This window comes from Cyprinus carpio, chromosome A11, assembly GCF_018340385.1.
Source record: "Cyprinus carpio isolate SPL01 chromosome A11, ASM1834038v1, whole genome shotgun sequence".
Lineage (NCBI taxonomy): Eukaryota > Metazoa > Chordata > Actinopteri > Cypriniformes > Cyprinidae > Cyprinus > Cyprinus carpio.
Window position 1 is genome coordinate 7,615,169 of NC_056582.1, and position 18,810 is coordinate 7,633,978.

General features: G+C 34.2%; 1 protein-coding gene across 3 annotated transcripts in view; it reads left to right on the forward strand.

The window, feature by feature from the left end:
• Window positions 1-18,810, forward strand: part of pde4cb (phosphodiesterase 4C, cAMP-specific b) — a 68,924-nt gene that overhangs the window by 40,198 nt on the left and 9,916 nt on the right. For 2 of the 3 annotated variants that reach the window (XM_042766114.1, XM_042766115.1), the window contains 5 exons: window positions 16,440-16,616; window positions 17,284-17,320; window positions 18,312-18,382; window positions 18,496-18,545; window positions 18,687-18,799. In XM_042766114.1, the coding sequence (XP_042622048.1) occupies window positions 16,440-16,616; window positions 17,284-17,320; window positions 18,312-18,382; window positions 18,496-18,545; window positions 18,687-18,799 (448 nt within the window). Of the gene's footprint in view, window positions 1-2,420; window positions 2,926-16,439; window positions 16,617-17,283; window positions 17,321-18,311; window positions 18,383-18,495; window positions 18,546-18,686; window positions 18,800-18,810 lie in introns of those variants that run through there. The other variant, XM_019067789.2, reaches the window with a different exon arrangement.

Here is an 18,810-nt window from a genome sequence, read left to right on the forward strand (position 1 = left end):
TAGAGGTGTATTCACATCCTTAAGGATAAGTAAATAGTTTTTTTTTTATAATTTCAACACTTTGTGTGGTTGTTTAATGTCTCTGTCTACCACAGCGCTCTAGAATGCTATCATGGCAGCACTAGTGTGAGGGCATGTAATATTGTTTGAATAAATATTTTGATTTCAGAAAGCTACTTCTTTACTGAAACATTAATACCGACATGACATTCACATACCTCACAAATTTTCATGTACTGTATGTGGAGGGCTGCTCTTCAAAGGGTTAGTTCACCAAAAAATAAAAAGGGCAAATAAATGATTTTTTGTGTGAACTATTCCTTTAAGAAAGGTAGACCAAGAATGAGGACTCTCCAAATCAGACAACTCCAAAGTTGGTTTGAGTTCTGCAATGAAAAACACGGACATAAATAGTTTTCATGAAATATGAGCACATAATCACACTGTTGTTGCATCAAAATGTGAAGTAAACAGGCAGGAGAGAAACATTTATTTTCTAAAAATAACTTGCATAAATCTCAAAAGAATGATGCTCTCCTATGTCTCTGGCTTTCAACATCTACAAAAACAAAAAACAAACATTATTTGACTCTTATTAAAAAAAAAACTGATAACATGAAACAAAGAAGCTCACAAAATCTCAAAATTTCTTCAAATAAAAAACAAACAACAATAAAAAATCGCCGCCTCCTCACACAAGCAGGCTTCTGTGTCCTTAACTCAAAGTTAGTTAGAGTTCGGCAAAGAAAAAAGGGACATCAATGGTTTAAATAAAATATGAACATGTAATCATACTGCTGTTGCATCAAAATGTGAAGTAAACAGGCAGGAAACAACAGAAAAATGTATTTTCTAAAAATAACTCACATCAGTCTCAAAAGAATTAAGTTATCTTGTCTCTGGCTTTCAACATCTACAAAAACAAACATTCTTTTAGTCTTAGTAAAAAATGATAACATGATGGAATTGTGAAGTTTGCTTGCCTTAAAACCATCTATCCCTCTCTTCTGAAGAAGCTGAGAGTTAGTTAACTCCCGGCACGGGCACAATGAAGACACAAGCTCAACAAGTCTGAAATATTACATGCAAAACATTACTTTTAACAATTACCACTTCAACAGCCTCAAAATAATTATGCTAGTCTTTATTACATAATGCTGTTTACTTTAGGAAACTAACGTACATTCAGTTTAACCGCGAAAAATAAGATAACAAATTAACATGAGTGTAACCGTAACCATAACCGCCTATTAACACCTCAAAAAGTGCAGATATTGTAAAATCTTATGTAAATATGACATATGACACTCACGGACATTATATTAAAAGTAACGTTAACTTCCGTTCAGTAAAAGAGGCCGTTAAGACATCCGTTTCTGAGGCGAAAACCGCATATTTTTCAATATAAGCTCTTTTATTTCTGCCTTTCATGAAACCTCAAAATACTCCCGTACATAAATAATGATGTTGACTTATCTGAAGGACATTACTTGACCCTTACTGGACCCCCTGCAGTCCAGTTACGTGTCCTTAAAGAGAGACACTTTCATCATCTTTCTTAACACACTTAAATACATTAAAAAAGCACTTTGTAATAATGTCAATTTAAAAGTTTTATTTTAAAGTTTCTTCTGTATTATTGTTTTATTAATCTTTTGTCATACGCTTTGTTTGCTAACATAAAGCTCATGTAAAGCATTTGATTATAATGTTAAATGTAGTGTGTTATTCAATATTAAATGTACAGTTAATATACTTTAAATGTTCTAATGTACAATTTCATTATTACAAATGCATAAGTACATACATATTTATTTACATGACATGCAAGTTTCAATATAAATGTCATTATAGTATATTTTAGTTTATCATAAATGCTTGTCATTACATTCAATATATTTCAAAGACAATAGAAGTAATTATGAAAGCACATAAATATGTCATTAAAGCCTACTAAAGTAGGTCAAATAAGCACTCTAAAGTTCCATTAAATGCATTTAATGAATATTTTTACTTTGCTGCATTTTCATGTAATTAACATGCAGTTAAGTGTCTGAAAACATTACATTCAGTTTGCACTTAAGTATATTATTTCCACAATAAGTGCTCCAAGTGTACTTTTTCACAAGGAACTTTTTCTATGAGCGTGTTTGCGCTGTTTCTTTGCATAAATGTCACTTGGTTTGGTATTTTGTTATTTATTGCAGTGATATTCATACCTTTGGAGTTCGAGATGTACAGGGACTATAAATGCACTTGTGTTATGTCTTGCTCCAATAAAGAGTTAATGTTGAGTTAGTCATCTGGTGGTTCCGCCTTCTCCATGGGCTGTGACTCAATGTTCAGCTGCCAGTCCCACAAACACACATAACCACAAATGCGCACTCACACACACACACACACCAATGTGAGGCCAGCATGTGTAACTCATGTATATGAGTTCATCTGTCTGAGCTGCCGGAGGGGAGCGAGAGAGAGAGAGAGACAGGCGCTGGTAACTTTGGAAGTTTGTTTGTGTATTATCTTTGTAATTCACAGCAGATTTCCAGACTATACAAAAAAAAAATTCAATTTTATGAGGATTAAAAGGAGTCCATGTAATTCTAATCTGATGGATGACGACTAGGCAAATACGAGATGTCTGGGGGACCTCGGTCATTTCAGCGTGGCTCCATGTGTTCATCGCTCTTCTACCACAGTAACTCAGCGGTGGGAAGCATGTGTTTCAGACTACTTGAGAGGAAGAGCTGATTTCTGGAAGGAAACATTAAAAGGAGTGAGAGACACGGAGGGAAATATGAGTTTGCCAACTGGCTGTCTCTTTCTTCCACCCACTGACCGCACTTTTAAAGTTCGGAACGTCAATCTTTGCGGCTCCCCATGTGCTGTCAACTGTCCGATTGACATTGTGCAGAAACGCAGGCGGTAATTGAATATTTTTATTTTTGCTTGTGTTGTGTATTGAGACAGTTATGCAGGAATAGTGTTTGAGACTTTAAAAATGGCATTTAATTAAGAACAAAAAATATTAAATATTAAAAGTTTGGCTTTTTTTCAGATGTTAAAATACTTTTTTCCCAGTGCAGTGGGACTTAAACTGAAATCCAAATAAGCCAACTGTAGGTTGATTTCCACAAAAAGGGTGACACTGAGACTCTGTGGAGCTATCAAAATATTTGTTTGAGCAGTCTGACATGTCAACTACTGGCTCAACCTACTGTATGTTGTGAGCTCAGAGGTTGTTCATCAATTGTATGTTTTGTTGAACCGCATTCATTTAACATTTTCAAAATAATCATATTTAATAGCGGAGTTCGTGGGGGGAGGGGGAAACAAACACTGTAAAAACACTATATTACCCAGGATGCTCTACAGGAAATTCCACCAATCAGAGAGTCGCAGAAAGCAAAGCATGGCAAAAGCAATCTTTAGCTCCACCCACTCCCATGAAGCACCGCAAATCATCGAGTCAGTCTCCTCGCAATCTCAGAATACTTAAATATTTGTATTTTATACATATTTTGCAATGAACTTAAAATAAATGTTCTGTACAACCAACAACTTTAAATGTATAGTTTTATATTTCTCTGTCGTAGGGCTGTGCGATAAAACAATAACAATAATTATCACAATATATTTTTCCCTCGATAAAACGATAACATGTTCAAGAAATGTTCAATATAATGTTGATGTGCCAAAAGTGGATGAAACAGTGTGCCACGCAGGCCATTTATCAGTTTGGCTCAAATGCCGCCAAATGCGATTGTTCGCTGATCGATCTTTTTTGCTTCAAAACAAAGTTTGTAATTCTTTTGTATTGTGTAATTGTTTGGTTCTTGGCTTATAATGCTTTAACAAAGACTCTTTTGGGAATGGGAAAAATAACTGGAAATAATACTTCCGGAACCAGCGACGATGCTGAAAATGTGGATGGGCACTAATGCAATCTATAGCATATATTTGGGGTTGGCCTAATTGTTTGTCTGACCAATAGCAGATGGAGGCGGGTTTGAAGGGGAGATAAAAGTGTTTTGGAAAACCTGTTTGAAACCAATTATTGTTTTTGATGGTTATAAAAGTGACGTAGAAACAGTCTGATTTAGAACAGTTTTATTTTGGCATTTTATGTGATTCTGTTATGCTAAGTGGCACTTAATGTCTAAATTGTTTTATTGCAATCAAAAATATTGTTTAACATCAATAAATCAACCTAAATTAATATTCATTTATACCAACAAAACTCGTTTTTAAGGGCAAAATCAGGTAGAAATAGCTACAGTGTGTCACCTTTATATATAGTGCTTTTAAAAATACAGATTGTGTCAAAGCAATTTACAGTATTAAACAGGAAAACAGTGTGTCAATAATGCAAAAGGACAATAGTAAACACTCAATTTTCAGTTAAAGGCAGTTCATCGTTGAATTCAGTGATGTCAGCATCCAGCTCAGTTCAGTTTAAATAGTATCTGTGCAATCAAGTCGACGATGTCGCTGGATATTAAGTGTCCCTAACTAAGCAAGCCAGAGGCGACAGCGGCAAGGAACAGTTGCATGGTTGCAGTGTTTTCACTGTGTGTAATGTTTAATTCAGTGAGCAATTTATTAAACGAATGGCAGCGTAGTCGTATTTCTTGTACCTGGTGCCAATATATGGCAGTTGATTCTTATGCTTGCTGCCAACACCATCATGACATAGAGTAAAAGTTATGTTTAGCATGCAGTTGCTAGTTTGTAGTTAACTGAAATGGATTCTTTTAAGGTAATTTGACCTTTCTGGTTCTGTTGGGATTTACTCCATTGTTTTAGTAGTATTTTATATGAAATATAAAGACTTACTTTTTAGTTTAGTGCTTCATAGAAACCTGGACATTGTAATTGAATAGATTGAAAATGTTTACAGCAATGCCACAGCTTGGTGCATTTAATATAAAATGCATACAGATCCAATAAAAAGGCCAAATATACCTCAAAATAATATTAACGTATTTTGGGCTTTCATTCAAATACAACATGGGCAACCAATGTAGCCCGATTCACGAATAAAACGAGTCTCATGAAGTTGGTTCTTTTAGTGAATTCAAAGTAACAGGTTACCAGCTTATGGATAAGTCATATTAATCAGTGTTATTAGCATTTGGACAGTTGTTTTGTCAATGTCTGTGTAGTGCGAATTAAATAAGAACTAAAATGTATATCCTTCATTCCCCACTGACCCGCACATGCTCAATACATCAGAGAAATGAACTTTTACTGATGTTTATTCAGGATGTTTGTGTTTGTCCTTTACAGGTCCTGAGAGTTCTCAATGATGGAGTGAATCTCACAAAAACATGTACAGGTTCACCCTAAAATCAAATCATAAAACATCAGTCTAAAAACAATATGGATAAATTAGTCATAAAAATAATACATTACACATAAATTATATTATAAATAAAATATTAAGCCCATTTTATTCAAAATTCTCATTAATGTAAAGTGTCTAGATCTTTTAAGTTTTTGGCCAAATAAATACAGAAGTATATGTAAATACTTTTGCTATATATATTATGAGCTTTTATTATTTATTTATCTTTATACCAGTTACCATATTTAGTGAGTGGAAATGTGGTTAGCATTTCATCTTAGTCCACAATTTTCTTAGAGGATTTTTTTTTTTTTTTGGTATGAGTATGACGTTATTCACAAAGCAGTTAAATGGTACTGCACTGTCAGAAATGCACTGTACAATTGAATTTCCAGGGTACTGTAACTCCATGTTATTGTTTGAAGTTCCTTGGATTGTGTAAATGCCATGGTATAGCCTGCGCTGATACGAATTCAGATGAAATTCATCTGAATTATGATGCAGTTTTGTATAGGTTCAGGACTTTATCTCAAATACATCATCCAAGCTGTCTTTTATCTCAGTTCAAATTCACGTCACTTTCTGGACTGTGCACAGCAACACAGTCTGCCATGATCGGCCTCTGTTAGTGACAGAGAGACAGAAAGAAGTGTGTGTGTGTGTGTGTGTGTGTGTGTGTGTGTGTGTGTGTGTGTGTGTGTGTGTGTGTGTAATTACTGTGTGCACATGGAATATTTCTGAATCTACAATAAGAAGTCTTGTTTCAACATTACTTTAAAGAGATAGTTCACCCCAAAAATGTCATCCTTCTCTCCTCAAGTTGTTCGAAAACCATTCAAGCTGATTGTCTGAACAGCTGTTTTCAATGTTCCAAAAATTAAAAGCATTCAGTGACCAGATCTGATCGGACTGTTTTCTCACCGTAACTGAACAACTCCAGTGTTCAGTTTCAATTAGGCTGAGACAGCCTCATTCAAGTGATCTTAGATCGCTTTATTTGGTGTGGCTCTGAGCATGATTGTTTGTGTGTGTGTGTGTGTGTGTGTGTGTGTGTGTGTGTGTGTGTGTGTGTTATTTTCATATTAATGAGTTTCTATTATAGTTTTTATTAATATTTTAAATAAGTTTTTATTTTTATATTTTTGGTTTTAATTTAGATTTGTTTAATGTTTTAAAACTGTTGCATCTCTGTGATTTGGTTGTAGTTATTGTAGTACTAATTGTATCCTTGGCAACTAGATTATATATATATATATATATATATATATATATATATATATATATATATATATATATATATATATATATATATTTTTTTTTTTTTTTTTTTTTTTTTTTTTTTCAGTCAACATAGAGAGAGCTGCATAATAAACAGTATTTTAATTCGTGATCACGATTTTTGCTTCTCTCAATTTCAGCATAATCACCTGTGAAAAAATATTTTTTATTTTAGTTTGGCATTTGCGTTATCTTGCATTGGTAACAAGTGTCCACAGGTTTTCATGGTTGCAGTTGCCAGATTTCAGAGCTTAAATCCCCAAATCAGAGCTTTTCCATATATGGCATGATGTGTAGCCAAGTATGATGTCCCATACTTGGAATTTGTGCTCTGCATTTAACCATTTTAGCTGCTGCACCTGGGGAACAGTTGGGGGTTTGGTGCCTTGCTCAAGGGTCTCACCTCAGTTATGATATGAAGGTGGTCATTCACTCCCCCCAACTACAATCCCTGCTAGTACCGATGCTCAAACCTGTGACCTTTGGCTTACAAGTCTGACTCTCTTGCCATTAGGCCACTACTGCCCCCCTACATTGATACATATTCCGCCCATTGGTCTGCCTAAATGTGACCCGTGCTGGCAAAATGAGCCACAATAAGCAAATTTTCAAAAATGAGTTAAAAACAAAAAAAATATTGAGTTAAAGAAGATGCAAATACACAGTGGAATCATTCAAGTGAGAAAAACAATCAAATGTAAAAAGTCTTTAGTGTATTCAGTAAAAATAAATTAGTGAGTGATTTTCTTTTGTTGTTTGATAAACATTATTGAGATAGAGAGTCTATATATTAAGGCCTACTGTAATGCACGGATCTAATATACAGACACATCAGAAGTTTTTTTTTTTTTTTTTTCTTCTGAACAGTTAACCAAAGGTTCACTGAAGACATAGATAATGTTTGGATGAATAATCGCCAAGGCTGATATTTTTTTAAAATACTGTGCTTCTGTGTGTATGTGTACATTGGGATCTCACGCTGTCTGAGAGACGCGTCTTTAAACTCTAACTGAAAGTATAACTGTAACTGTTATAACACAGGTTTATATGGGTTTAGAACTACACGAGGGTGAGAAAATAATACAGATTTTTAATTTGGGTGAAATTATCCTTTATCTGCTTTTGTAGCCCAATTGAGACAAACAGGGCAACTGGCCGCATTTTTTTTTTTTCTTCTTTTTTTTTGGGGGGGGGGGGGGGGTGATTATTATATAATTTGAGCAGGAAGTAGAAGTGGAGCATGCTTGAATTACTCATTTATTGGAACATTTAGATTTAAGCCACATCCGCACCTCTGATCGGGGTCCATCCCTCTCTGCAGAGCTGTTCTAGGCCCATCATGCAGTGAGTCTTTATGACTGGCCACTGTGCACTTTAATTGGCTCTGCTCTGTAAGTGATGTGTCCTGTCCTGTCACGATCGAAGCAATGTTCTAAATAAAGACCAACTCATAATCAACGCCAGCAGAGACACTAGAGTCAGAGCTCTGGAATACAGCTGGTGTTCAGGTGAAGGATGGAGAAGAACTGTCCTTTATTACCACAAACCTCTCATTGTGCCCTTCACACCAAGAGCTTATTGATCCCAGCATCCCAGATCCCTCTCATAACATGAGCTCCTGGTGGGATTGGCATCTCCAGTGCCTCATGTTTGCCTGTTCAGAGTCGTCAGACTCACACATGATTAGGAAAAACACAGTAATGACTCTGAAATTGTTTAAAATCACCAGCTGCAGAACCAGGGTTCATTCTGAGTCACTACATTTCATAATGTTTAGTGGAGTTATTGTAGTCTAGTCAGGGTTGGGCAAAATTCTGAAAATTCTTTCTTTTTTTTCGCCCATGATTAGACATATTTCCTAATTTAAATATTCAAAACAGATATTATTTTTACAAACACACAAAATGTTTAGAAAATAGTTTTTCATTTATATGGCTCATTTACTCGTCAAGGCTCATCAAGGCTGCATTTATTTTATCAAAGATACAGTATAAGTAATATTTTGAAATATTATTACAATTTAAAATAACTGTTTTCTATTTGAATTTGTTTTAAAATGTAATTTATTCCTGTGATGCAAAGCTGAATTTTCAGCATCATTACTCCAGCCTTCAGTGTCCTTCAGAAATCACTCTAATATGCTGATTTGATGCTCAGTTATTATTATAAATTATTATTTGTTCTTAATTAATAACGGTTCTTATTATCATCACTGTTGAAAACAGTTTTTCAGAATTCAATAATTTTTATATTATTTATCACTTAATATGCTATTATATAGAATAAGATTTTTAGATGCGTTTTTTTTTCATCAAATGATTAGAAATATTTATTTAATTCATAGTCAAAACAGATATTATTTTATAAAAAAATATATATTCATACAATTCTTTTATTTTATACAATTAAATAATAATAAATAAATAAAATAATATTAAAAACTAGTTTTTTTTTTTTTTTTTTTTTATAATTACTTTGAATTTCGTTCATTTTAAAATCCAAATTTTAACTACAATCAGATTCAGGAGCTGAATTTAGATTTGTGCACAACCCTCAATCTAGTGAACTAAATGTGTTAAGATTCACAACCAGTGACATCAACTGTGAATTATGAACCATGCACTTCACTGGAATCGCTCATATAAATGAGAATCATATCTTCATATTGCTTCATTTTACTTGCTTCCAAAATCAATATTTGTTCAAGCAGTTTGTTTTATATCTTGAGTAAACAATGTGTACAAACATTTTACTTGTGACTGTGTACTAATCATTCTCACTAAGCGAATCTAACTCTTTATCCTGATGATACTTATAATGTATTACCTGTAAATCTGCCTGTACTTTAAAACCCAAATAAATAAGAACAAAAATTTAAAAAATGAAAGATTTTGTATATACAAAGATTCTGTTTTAAGACTATAGCAATTACAGTTTATATTATAATTTATATGTAATATATATTTACATTTATTTTATATTTACATTTTAAGGTACATTTCAAATATATAAATATATTTCAAATATATCCATTGCCCTGTAGATAAAATCAATGGTTTTGCATAAAAGGACTTTATCTTGCTGGGATTTAGTGCTGTTTCTAAAGCATGTTACTTTGTACCGGGTGTCTATTAGAGATCACTACACTTGAGTAGAGAGCACCATGAATTGTTCTTTATGCGCACAATAACGGAAATTTAAAACTGTTAAAAGAAACGGCTCAATAAACTATCTCACAGATATAATATAATGTGCATCAGTATCTTTTCCCTTTGTGCTTTGAACTTTTCTATCTAGAGCGTTGCGTGCTGTGACTCTGTGTCTCTTTAAATGCATCATTCAACGCTTTGTGCTGCTCTGTATTGGGCCTTTCATATTTTAATAGTTTTGGGCAATGAAAGATTGTTAATAGTTGTAAAATTTTTTGTTCCGTCCTATCTATCATATGTTGCTGCCTTATTACTGTGATATACATTTAAAATAAATCTTACTTTTATATTATATTTATATATATATATATATATATATATATATATATATATATATATATATATATTCTATATTTTACATTTTTGGCTTATACATATACATTTGTTTTTCATGAATGCATTTTACAACAATACAAAGAGCAATGTTTCATTTTACCAGATTTAATCCTACACTTAAAATTCACTTTTAAATGATTTTTTTTCACTAAATATTTTAGATTTTATCAAATTATTGTGTACTAATGCATTTTTCTACAGTAACTTTTGCTGCTGAATTATCCACTAACCTAGTTTATAATAGTATTTTTGTCATAGATTATGATTATATAATTTTTCATTTGTAATTTTTCTTTAAAATTAAGTTTTAAGTCTATATTTAGTAGATTGTGTTTAACACACAGACGAGTGATGATCAGGTCAACACAAAGAGGTATAGAAGGTCTACATTGATTTAAAAAAAAAAAAAAAAACGGTAGCGGATCGGTATATATCGGTATTGGCCAATACACATAATTTTTGGTATATCACTACATCCCTAGTAAATACAGTAATATTTAGGGGAATTTGGGTTAGAATGTGTATTTAATTGTAATGAAAATAATTGTAAAAAATAGGCTATTTCTTTTGGCAAAATGCAGTTTCTTATTTTTATTTCTTAAGCGTGTCTGATCCTGAAGCTGTCTGACGTGTGTCTCTGTGGTATTCTCCAAATCTGTCAGCTTTACTCTCATGCTGTGACTTGTCTGTTGGCAAAAAGCAGTTACACGTGTGTGTGTGTGTGTGTGTGTGCAGTCAAAATACAAGAAGAAGAGAGAGGACTGTATGTGTTTATGGTAAAAACATTATATTAAGCTGCAGCATTTACAGATTTTAGTCTCTGGATTTAAAAAAATTCAACATCCTTAAAAGAAATATCCAATTAAATTAGTAAATGAAATGTAAGAAACATATACAGTATTTTTATTCTTCAGGAACTATTTATATGGTAAGATTGTCTTTGGATTTGTGTCCAAGGTTTTTACTAAAAGTTAGAATGGCAGTCTGCTTGTGAATGTGACCGAATGTGACCCAGATCAGGTGAAAAGCACATACTGTGGTAAGTTCACTGTTGACATTTGCTGCTTTATACAAACGCCGGCATTCTGTCAGGCTACTGTTCAGAACTCGTATTTTGTACTTTGCTCTTCCCTCTCTGTGGAAATATATGGATTTTGCTACACAGTACTGAATTCTAAAAAAGAAAAACCTCTACCTGTACTGTACTGTAATTTTCCTCAGTATTGTATGCTCTGTTATATATCTTCTTTTCCCCAAACGACATGAATAATTTTCCTGCTTGTCTTGACACTGGCTGTTTCTCTGATAACATATTTGCATGTTGACAAGACATATATTTGATACCTGTGTGTTTTAGTTTGGAAATAGAGCATTACATACCTAAACATTTCCTTTTGGTTATTAGGACATTTGGGAGATGTTGTTGAGACATTGATAGATTAGAATGTATTTGAATCTTATTAGATAATATTGTAACAAATTAGCTCAAAAGAGAACTGTACAGAAATAATTATAATTAATAATACCATCAACTAATCTGTTCGTCCAGCAAACATGCAGTGTAATTTCATATGAACTCTAGGAAATGTTATTTTCGTGGCCACAGTAAAGAACTTTCTTACATACTAATGCATTAGAGCATGTAGCAAGATCGGCTCGTTTACTTGACTTTGTTTACAAGAAGTGACAGAATCAAATGGGGTCCTCCGCTTACTCTAAATCTCTGTTTAGTTCAGTTAAATGTACGATACTTGCATTGCCTTAGCTGTTGAACGAGCGTCCGGATGCAGTCTCGGATGAAAGTCTTGATGGTTCAACAGTTTGGTGGTGTTGGAGTTGCATACGAGTTCTTCTGGGTTGGAGAGTGATGAACGCCAAAGATGTTATTCTGATGGTGATCGGTGGTCAGGAGATTTCTCTCCCAGGTGGAAAGTTGCAACATGGCTTGCTGCAACTTTAAGGCCCTGTTGGCGCGAGGGTGGTCCCATGGGATCGTGCAAGCGTGTAAGAGCAGTAAGAGAAGTAAATAAGGGAATAGAAGAAAAGCGGGAGGTCACAGAGTAGTGAAGCCTTTTAACTTCTAGCAAGGTCACATCGTCTGAGTTTGGCTTGACCAATAGAGGTGTAATTTTTGGAGGGAAAGAGCTGGCTCTTTTTCATGATCAGAGTGGGCAAGCAGTTATGTGTCGCTTTATACTCTGATTAAAGCATATAATGCATGTTATAGTATAAGCACCAATGGAAGGTGGACTAAAAAAGGGTTACATTAAGTAATAATTATATCATAAGGCATGCATAAAACTGTACACAATACAACAATACAAAAGACAATATACAAAACAGTAATGATGCACACAGTGTCCTGGGGATGTGCATGTACATTCACGGTTTGTCTGTGAATTGATCAAAGATAGTCCTTTTACGGGCAGTTAAGTAAGAGGGAGACTTTCTACATTTTTCAGGTTGTAAAATTTTTCTGGTTACTGTGGTAACCAGAGGTCTGTTCTGTCCCTTTGGGGTTATTTGCGAAGGGTTCCAGAGAACCTCATGGTTTGCCTGTTTGGTGTAGAGTGTTTGAGGATTATTTGTTAAATATAACAAATAATAATGTGTCTGATTTGTCCAGCTGTTAAATTATAAACTAAAATTCTGATATATTAATTAGAAGTTAGATTATTTCTAAGACTAGATTATTTCCAGACATTATCTTGTGCTTTAAAGTATACTGAAAAGATTTGCACAATTCTATTGAGTAATGGACCATTACTCTAATGAGTCTAATGCAATATCATTAAATAGTGGAGCTATGTTAAGTTTGCATCTGTTGAAATAGTTGAGTTTGCATCTGATTAAGAGTTTACATCATAATTCTTATTCAACCAAATCTCCATCTGGTTCAGAGTTCCAAGTCTGATTCATAGTCAAGAGTTTTCATTTATTATAAATATTAGTAGTTGTAGTCATGTATATTCATCAAAAATATTTGTAGCATTCTTACTCTGTTCATTTGGTTGTTGAACAGCAGATATTGTCTTTTAAACTAGATATTTACTAAATATTAATTCCTTTACACTGTAAAATGTGGTAACCATGAAACTGTTACCTGATTAAATCCATAAACACTTGGTTTGTTGTTGTAAATTATTTTATAAAGGTTGACTCATCGATATTAAGTAGTATTTTTGACTTCAATAATTTAATTTACAATTTTAGGTCACTAGTCTCACACACACAAACACACATATGTACACACACACACGCACACACACACACACACACACACACACACACACACACACACACATATATATATATATATATATATATATATATATATATATATATTTCTGACCCATTTATACAGCTTGTTTTTTGGGTTAAATCAAGTATACATATACATGTGACTGATAGAAATACTGTCCAGCTATCTAGAGAATGTAAGTTTTTTTTTTGTTTGTTTTTGTTTTTTGTTTTTTTCCTGAAGGATCATTTCTACAGGAACCACACAAGCCAGCACTTTCTGACCCATCTTGTTTTTTCCTGTGCCACATGTTTTTTCATCTGGGTCCCCGTCTCTAAAGTGCCAAGGTCAGGCTAAATGACCCACCATGACAAATTTATACGGCTTGTTTTTCACACCACATAAAAGAAAGAATGGGGTTGTGTTTGGCCTTTATTTTCAAAAAAGCTCCCTGTTGTTTTAGAGACAGTGTGCTTTTATGACAACATCTGTGGCTCGGTGCCAATTCACCACTTCTCATAAATGCCTTGCTGTAACCCAGCTGCTTAGAGTCCATCCAGAACATCAGGAGGAAGGTTAACTGAAGAGATTAAAAAAACTTTTTCCCTAAAATAATCTTTAAATCTTAAATTGAATCTTCCTATTTTTTGTCCTCTTCGAGTGAAATATGTCAGGTTATGTAAGTAAAATGGGTTGTGTTTTTATGTTTGACAAAAACAAAAGCCAAACAGCATACTGTCACAGAGACACCAGCACCCGAATCCTGATGCACTTCACCTGTCAACACTAATCAAGTCATAGTATAAAGCCACCTTCCTGTCACCACCTCAGTGTCTGGTCTTGTTGTTCAGTATTGTGCATCAACTTACCTGCTCTGTCTACCTGTTCATCGAACCCATTCTACAGTAGTCGTTTGCCATCATCTTCTCATTGCTCTAATGCAGGGGTGCTGAACTCCGGGCCTGGAGAGCCGCAGCCCTGCAGAGTTCAGCTCCAACCCTCACTAAAAACTCTGTGACAGTAAAACTCGATGGTTAGGAAGCAGGTTCGAGTCTTGGTACCGGCAGGGAAGCCTGTTATGAAGCTTTGTGAGATCATCATTTACCTGTGTTGTCTCCTTCTGTTTGCTGACACATACAACTTAAAAAAACAAAGGGAGTTTCAATAACTTGTGTTTTCAATGGACAGTACAAGCTGTCTAATAATATGCTTGCTGAAATGCAGTGACAATGTTATATATAATGTTATATATATATTATAGTAGGATGGCATTATTAGAAATATACTGGGAGAAAATAAAGTTAGAAGGTGTAATGAAAATATTTTATTTGTTTACCTGTTTTTATTGTTACGGACCCAAAGGTTGCTGAGGTGTTTCGAATGGTTTTTAGCATGCTACTATGCAGTTGTCCTCTATATTTTTGATTCTAGATATGGCCTCTACTTCACGAAATTTGTTTTATTTTTTCATTTGTTTTTATCATCTTCCAAGATAAAAGTTTGATTACCTCTCAGGTCTGAGTTTATTACTTAGGACTAAGGAGCTGAAAGACCCTTAAGGGGATAGTTCACTCAAAAATAAAAATTCTGTCATCATTTACACTCAGTTTGTTCCAAGAATGTGAAGAATGTGGGTAACCAAACAGTTGTTGGTCCCCATTCACTTCCATAGCATGTAAAGAAAAAATACGATGAAAGTCAACAAGGAGCAGAAACTGTTTGTTACTCGCATTCTTCAAAATATCTTCAGCAGAAGAAAGAACTCAAACCGGTTTGGAAGAACTTGTAGCAAAGATGACAAAATTGACATTTTTGGGTGAACTATAGCTTTAAACCAATGAGCAATTGTAAAAACCCCAACCAGCGAACACCAGTACTTATCCTGAGGAGAGCTGAGTAACAGAAGATTTTCTGTTTTCTCTTTACAGCATGAGAATGTGTTGATATTTCTGAATGGAGAGAAGCAACATTTTACCTGAGAAACTAAAAATAGACTCTCAACCGCTGAACCTTCACCACAGATATAAATAAACCAAAAGCAGTCCTGGCTCACTTGCTCTTCAAGTTAGTCTGAATCAGAGCAGAGAGTCCTTGAATTCAGACATACAGACAGTCCAGAGAAAGCCTGCTCCTTCTCTTTTTCAGTTACCAGCTTGTGGGCCAGAGGTCTTCACTGACTGACAATTATGATTGAACCTAGGGATGTACAATAAATCATTTTTTAATCCTGGTTACAGCTTCTGCTTCACTTGATTTATTATGCATAATCATCTGTGATGTTTGCCCACTGCTTATTTATCCTTTCATTTTAAATTGGCATTTGCATAATCTTGCATCGGTAACAAAACTTGATTGTTGCGGTTGCCAGATTTCAAAAGTTTAAATCCCCCAATCAGTTTTTTTTTATAAATAGATACATTTTCTGCCCAAGTGGTTGACTTAATCATCCCAACCTGGCAACCATGTGCACACACACAGAAAAAAAAAAAATGCAAATGATCTGAAAACACTGGCAAACAAGCTGTAGTTTAGTGATATTCTGCTCAAATAAAAGTGTAATAGAGCCAGTCTGTTTTCTTTCACTTGGTCTTTGCGCTTTTTGCTGTGACTCAATCTGCAAGCAAATTGTGGGTTGACGTTCTCTTGATTTGTGCTTATGTGAAAGTGCAATAATTCTGATAAAATGTGGAAAAAAGAAATTAAAAATGGCAATAATCATGATTAATAATAATAATGAGCAAAATATTTGTGATTAACCATTTAACCATCATTGTGCAGCCCTAAATGAAATGTTTCATTCAGAATATATAAAAGCTAACATGTACTCTTTCTGTCCTCTGCTGTTGGATAATCACAGATTTAACATTAAAAATAACACTTGCCCTTGCAGTTGCAAGAATAGCGTTGTCTTAAATGTTTGTTGTAATTTTCAGCAATCATTCAATCGAATGCTTTGCAGTTTCTTCTTTTGGTTGTCAAAATGTTCCCTTAGATAACTAACTTTCTGTCACCTGTCATTCTGTTACAGTTTTGATGTGGAAAATGGGTTGTCGATCGGGCGCAGTCCATTGGACCCCAGTCCAAGCTCGGGTCTGGTCCTCCAGGCCAACAGCCAGAGGCGAGAGTCTTTCCTTTACCGCTCGGACTCAGATTTCGACCTCTCGCCCAAGACGATGTCCAGAAACTCCTCAACCGCCAGCGAGCTGTGAGCTTTCATCACACACTTAAGCACAATATGTCATAGTACTCTGTCACTAGACTGACTCAACATATTTTTCTGATTTGCCGATTAATTGTTAGTTCATCTTTCAGCATGCAGATCTTGAAAGCAGTAAATTTATTTCTGTCTTCATAAAAACTAAAGCCTGTTGTAAATATAAAGTCAGTGGGAAATACAGTTCTCAACCTGTATTACTTCTGTAATCTCATGCATTTCCAAAAAAAAAAAAAAAATAGTGTTTTTTTTTAAAAAGAAATGGAATTAAGAAATAAATCTTACATATCAGGCTAGAGAGAGAGAGAGAGGGAGAATGTATTTTTAAATACAGCAAAGTGCAATGGAAAAAAATGTATTACATTATTTATTTTTTATTTATTTTTATGTATAAAATGTATATATTTATATGGCAATCCCAGTTCTCCATAGATTTTATCCATCAGGAAATTATTTAATCCGTGATTGAATGGGAAGGGGTTAAAAAGTAAGAGGAACTTTTCAAGTGGAAAGATGTTTCAGAGTCAGAGCAAAATATTAATATGCACCAGCCAGTCATTTACAATAAGACAATGAAATTGCTTTAAGAAAATAAATTCAATATTGATTTCTTGCTAAATTTGTAATTTGATTATGATTGTTGACTTCTCATTTGCAGTCATGGGGAGGACATGATTGTAACGCCGTTTGCTCAGGTCAGTTGGTTATTGATTTAATAAATGTATAATATATACAGTATATATGCCCTCTAGCGATATATATTAGGGCTCTCAAAAGATATTTTTTTTTTTTTTTTTATCAAATTAATTGCATGATGTACCGCTTTCAAAATAATCACACATCAGTTCGAGCTGAGAAAAAAAAAGATAAAGTCATTATTGTGTTAAATGAGAAAATCATTGAATAGACATTTACACTGCTGTTAGAATTCAATAGATAATGCTATGAGATTAATGGGATTTAAGTTGGCATTAGTAAGTTGTAAAATTTATATATGATATATGATACTCTAAAGACTTTCTTTTTGAATGACTCACTGAATCATTGGCTCATTCGATTTGTTCAGAAATGTGGGTTTATTCAGTAACGACAGTTTAGCTGTGGCTTTGTTTTAAAAGACTGAGAAAAAATATATATTTTTGCTTAAAATTTAACAAAGAATTACCTTATATTATACCTAAAATTAATATCACATTCATGCAGAAAATCAGGAAAAACAGCACTCTTACTCGTAATATTGCTAAACTATACCATATGATATGAATATAAGACAAACATTTTTGCCCTCATATCTTGAATTTTAGGGCATACAACTGCATTTTCATAGGCTACATCTCACAGTCAGTCATTTCCAGCATCATGTTCATCAGCATCTGCAAGTCTGGGCCGGGCCGGGCGGGAGCGTTAAATGCGTTAATAATTTTAATACGTTATTTCTTTGATAATTAATCGAATGAACCATTAATCAAACTAGAATGTTAAATCGCCAGACCTTATATATTAAAGCATATTATATTTGCAATTTCACAAAGAGCTCGCAGAATTATGCATGGTACTCTGCACATTGGTTTATAATTTGTGTAAGAAGGGGTTCTGTAGTTCTGTGGCCATTGTATTGTGTAGATACGTGGATGTGTAATATGTCTTACAGTCACTCTGCACTGTGTATGTGTGTGTGTCCTGTAGGTTCTTGCCAGTCTGCGTACAGTGAGGGGTAACGTTGCAGCTTTAACCCACATGCAAGATAGAAACAACAAGTGAGTCTGTAGCAGAAACACCTTCAGACAGTCAGTGAATGGAAAGATTAAAAAGAAAATGATTTATAACAACTGTCACATGAAGTCTCTTTAATCGTTTTTCTGTAAATTAGGAGACTGTCAGGCACTAACCCTCAGTCGGCCTGTAAAACAAGCCTGTCCGGTGAGTGTAAGAGCATGAGCTGGTCTAGCCAAAGATGAGGACCTTTTCTTACTGTACACCTCAGCCATATGTTTAGAGATGTAAAGCTTTAAAAATCATCAACATTATTGATGTTCTGACATCTGAGGTTGTTTGTTGCAGATGAGGCATATCAGAAACTGGCCGTCGAGACTCTTGAAGAGCTGGACTGGTGTTTGGACCAGCTAGAGACCCTGCAAACACGTCACTCCGTCAGTGAAATGGCCTCCAATAAGGTATTTAAAGC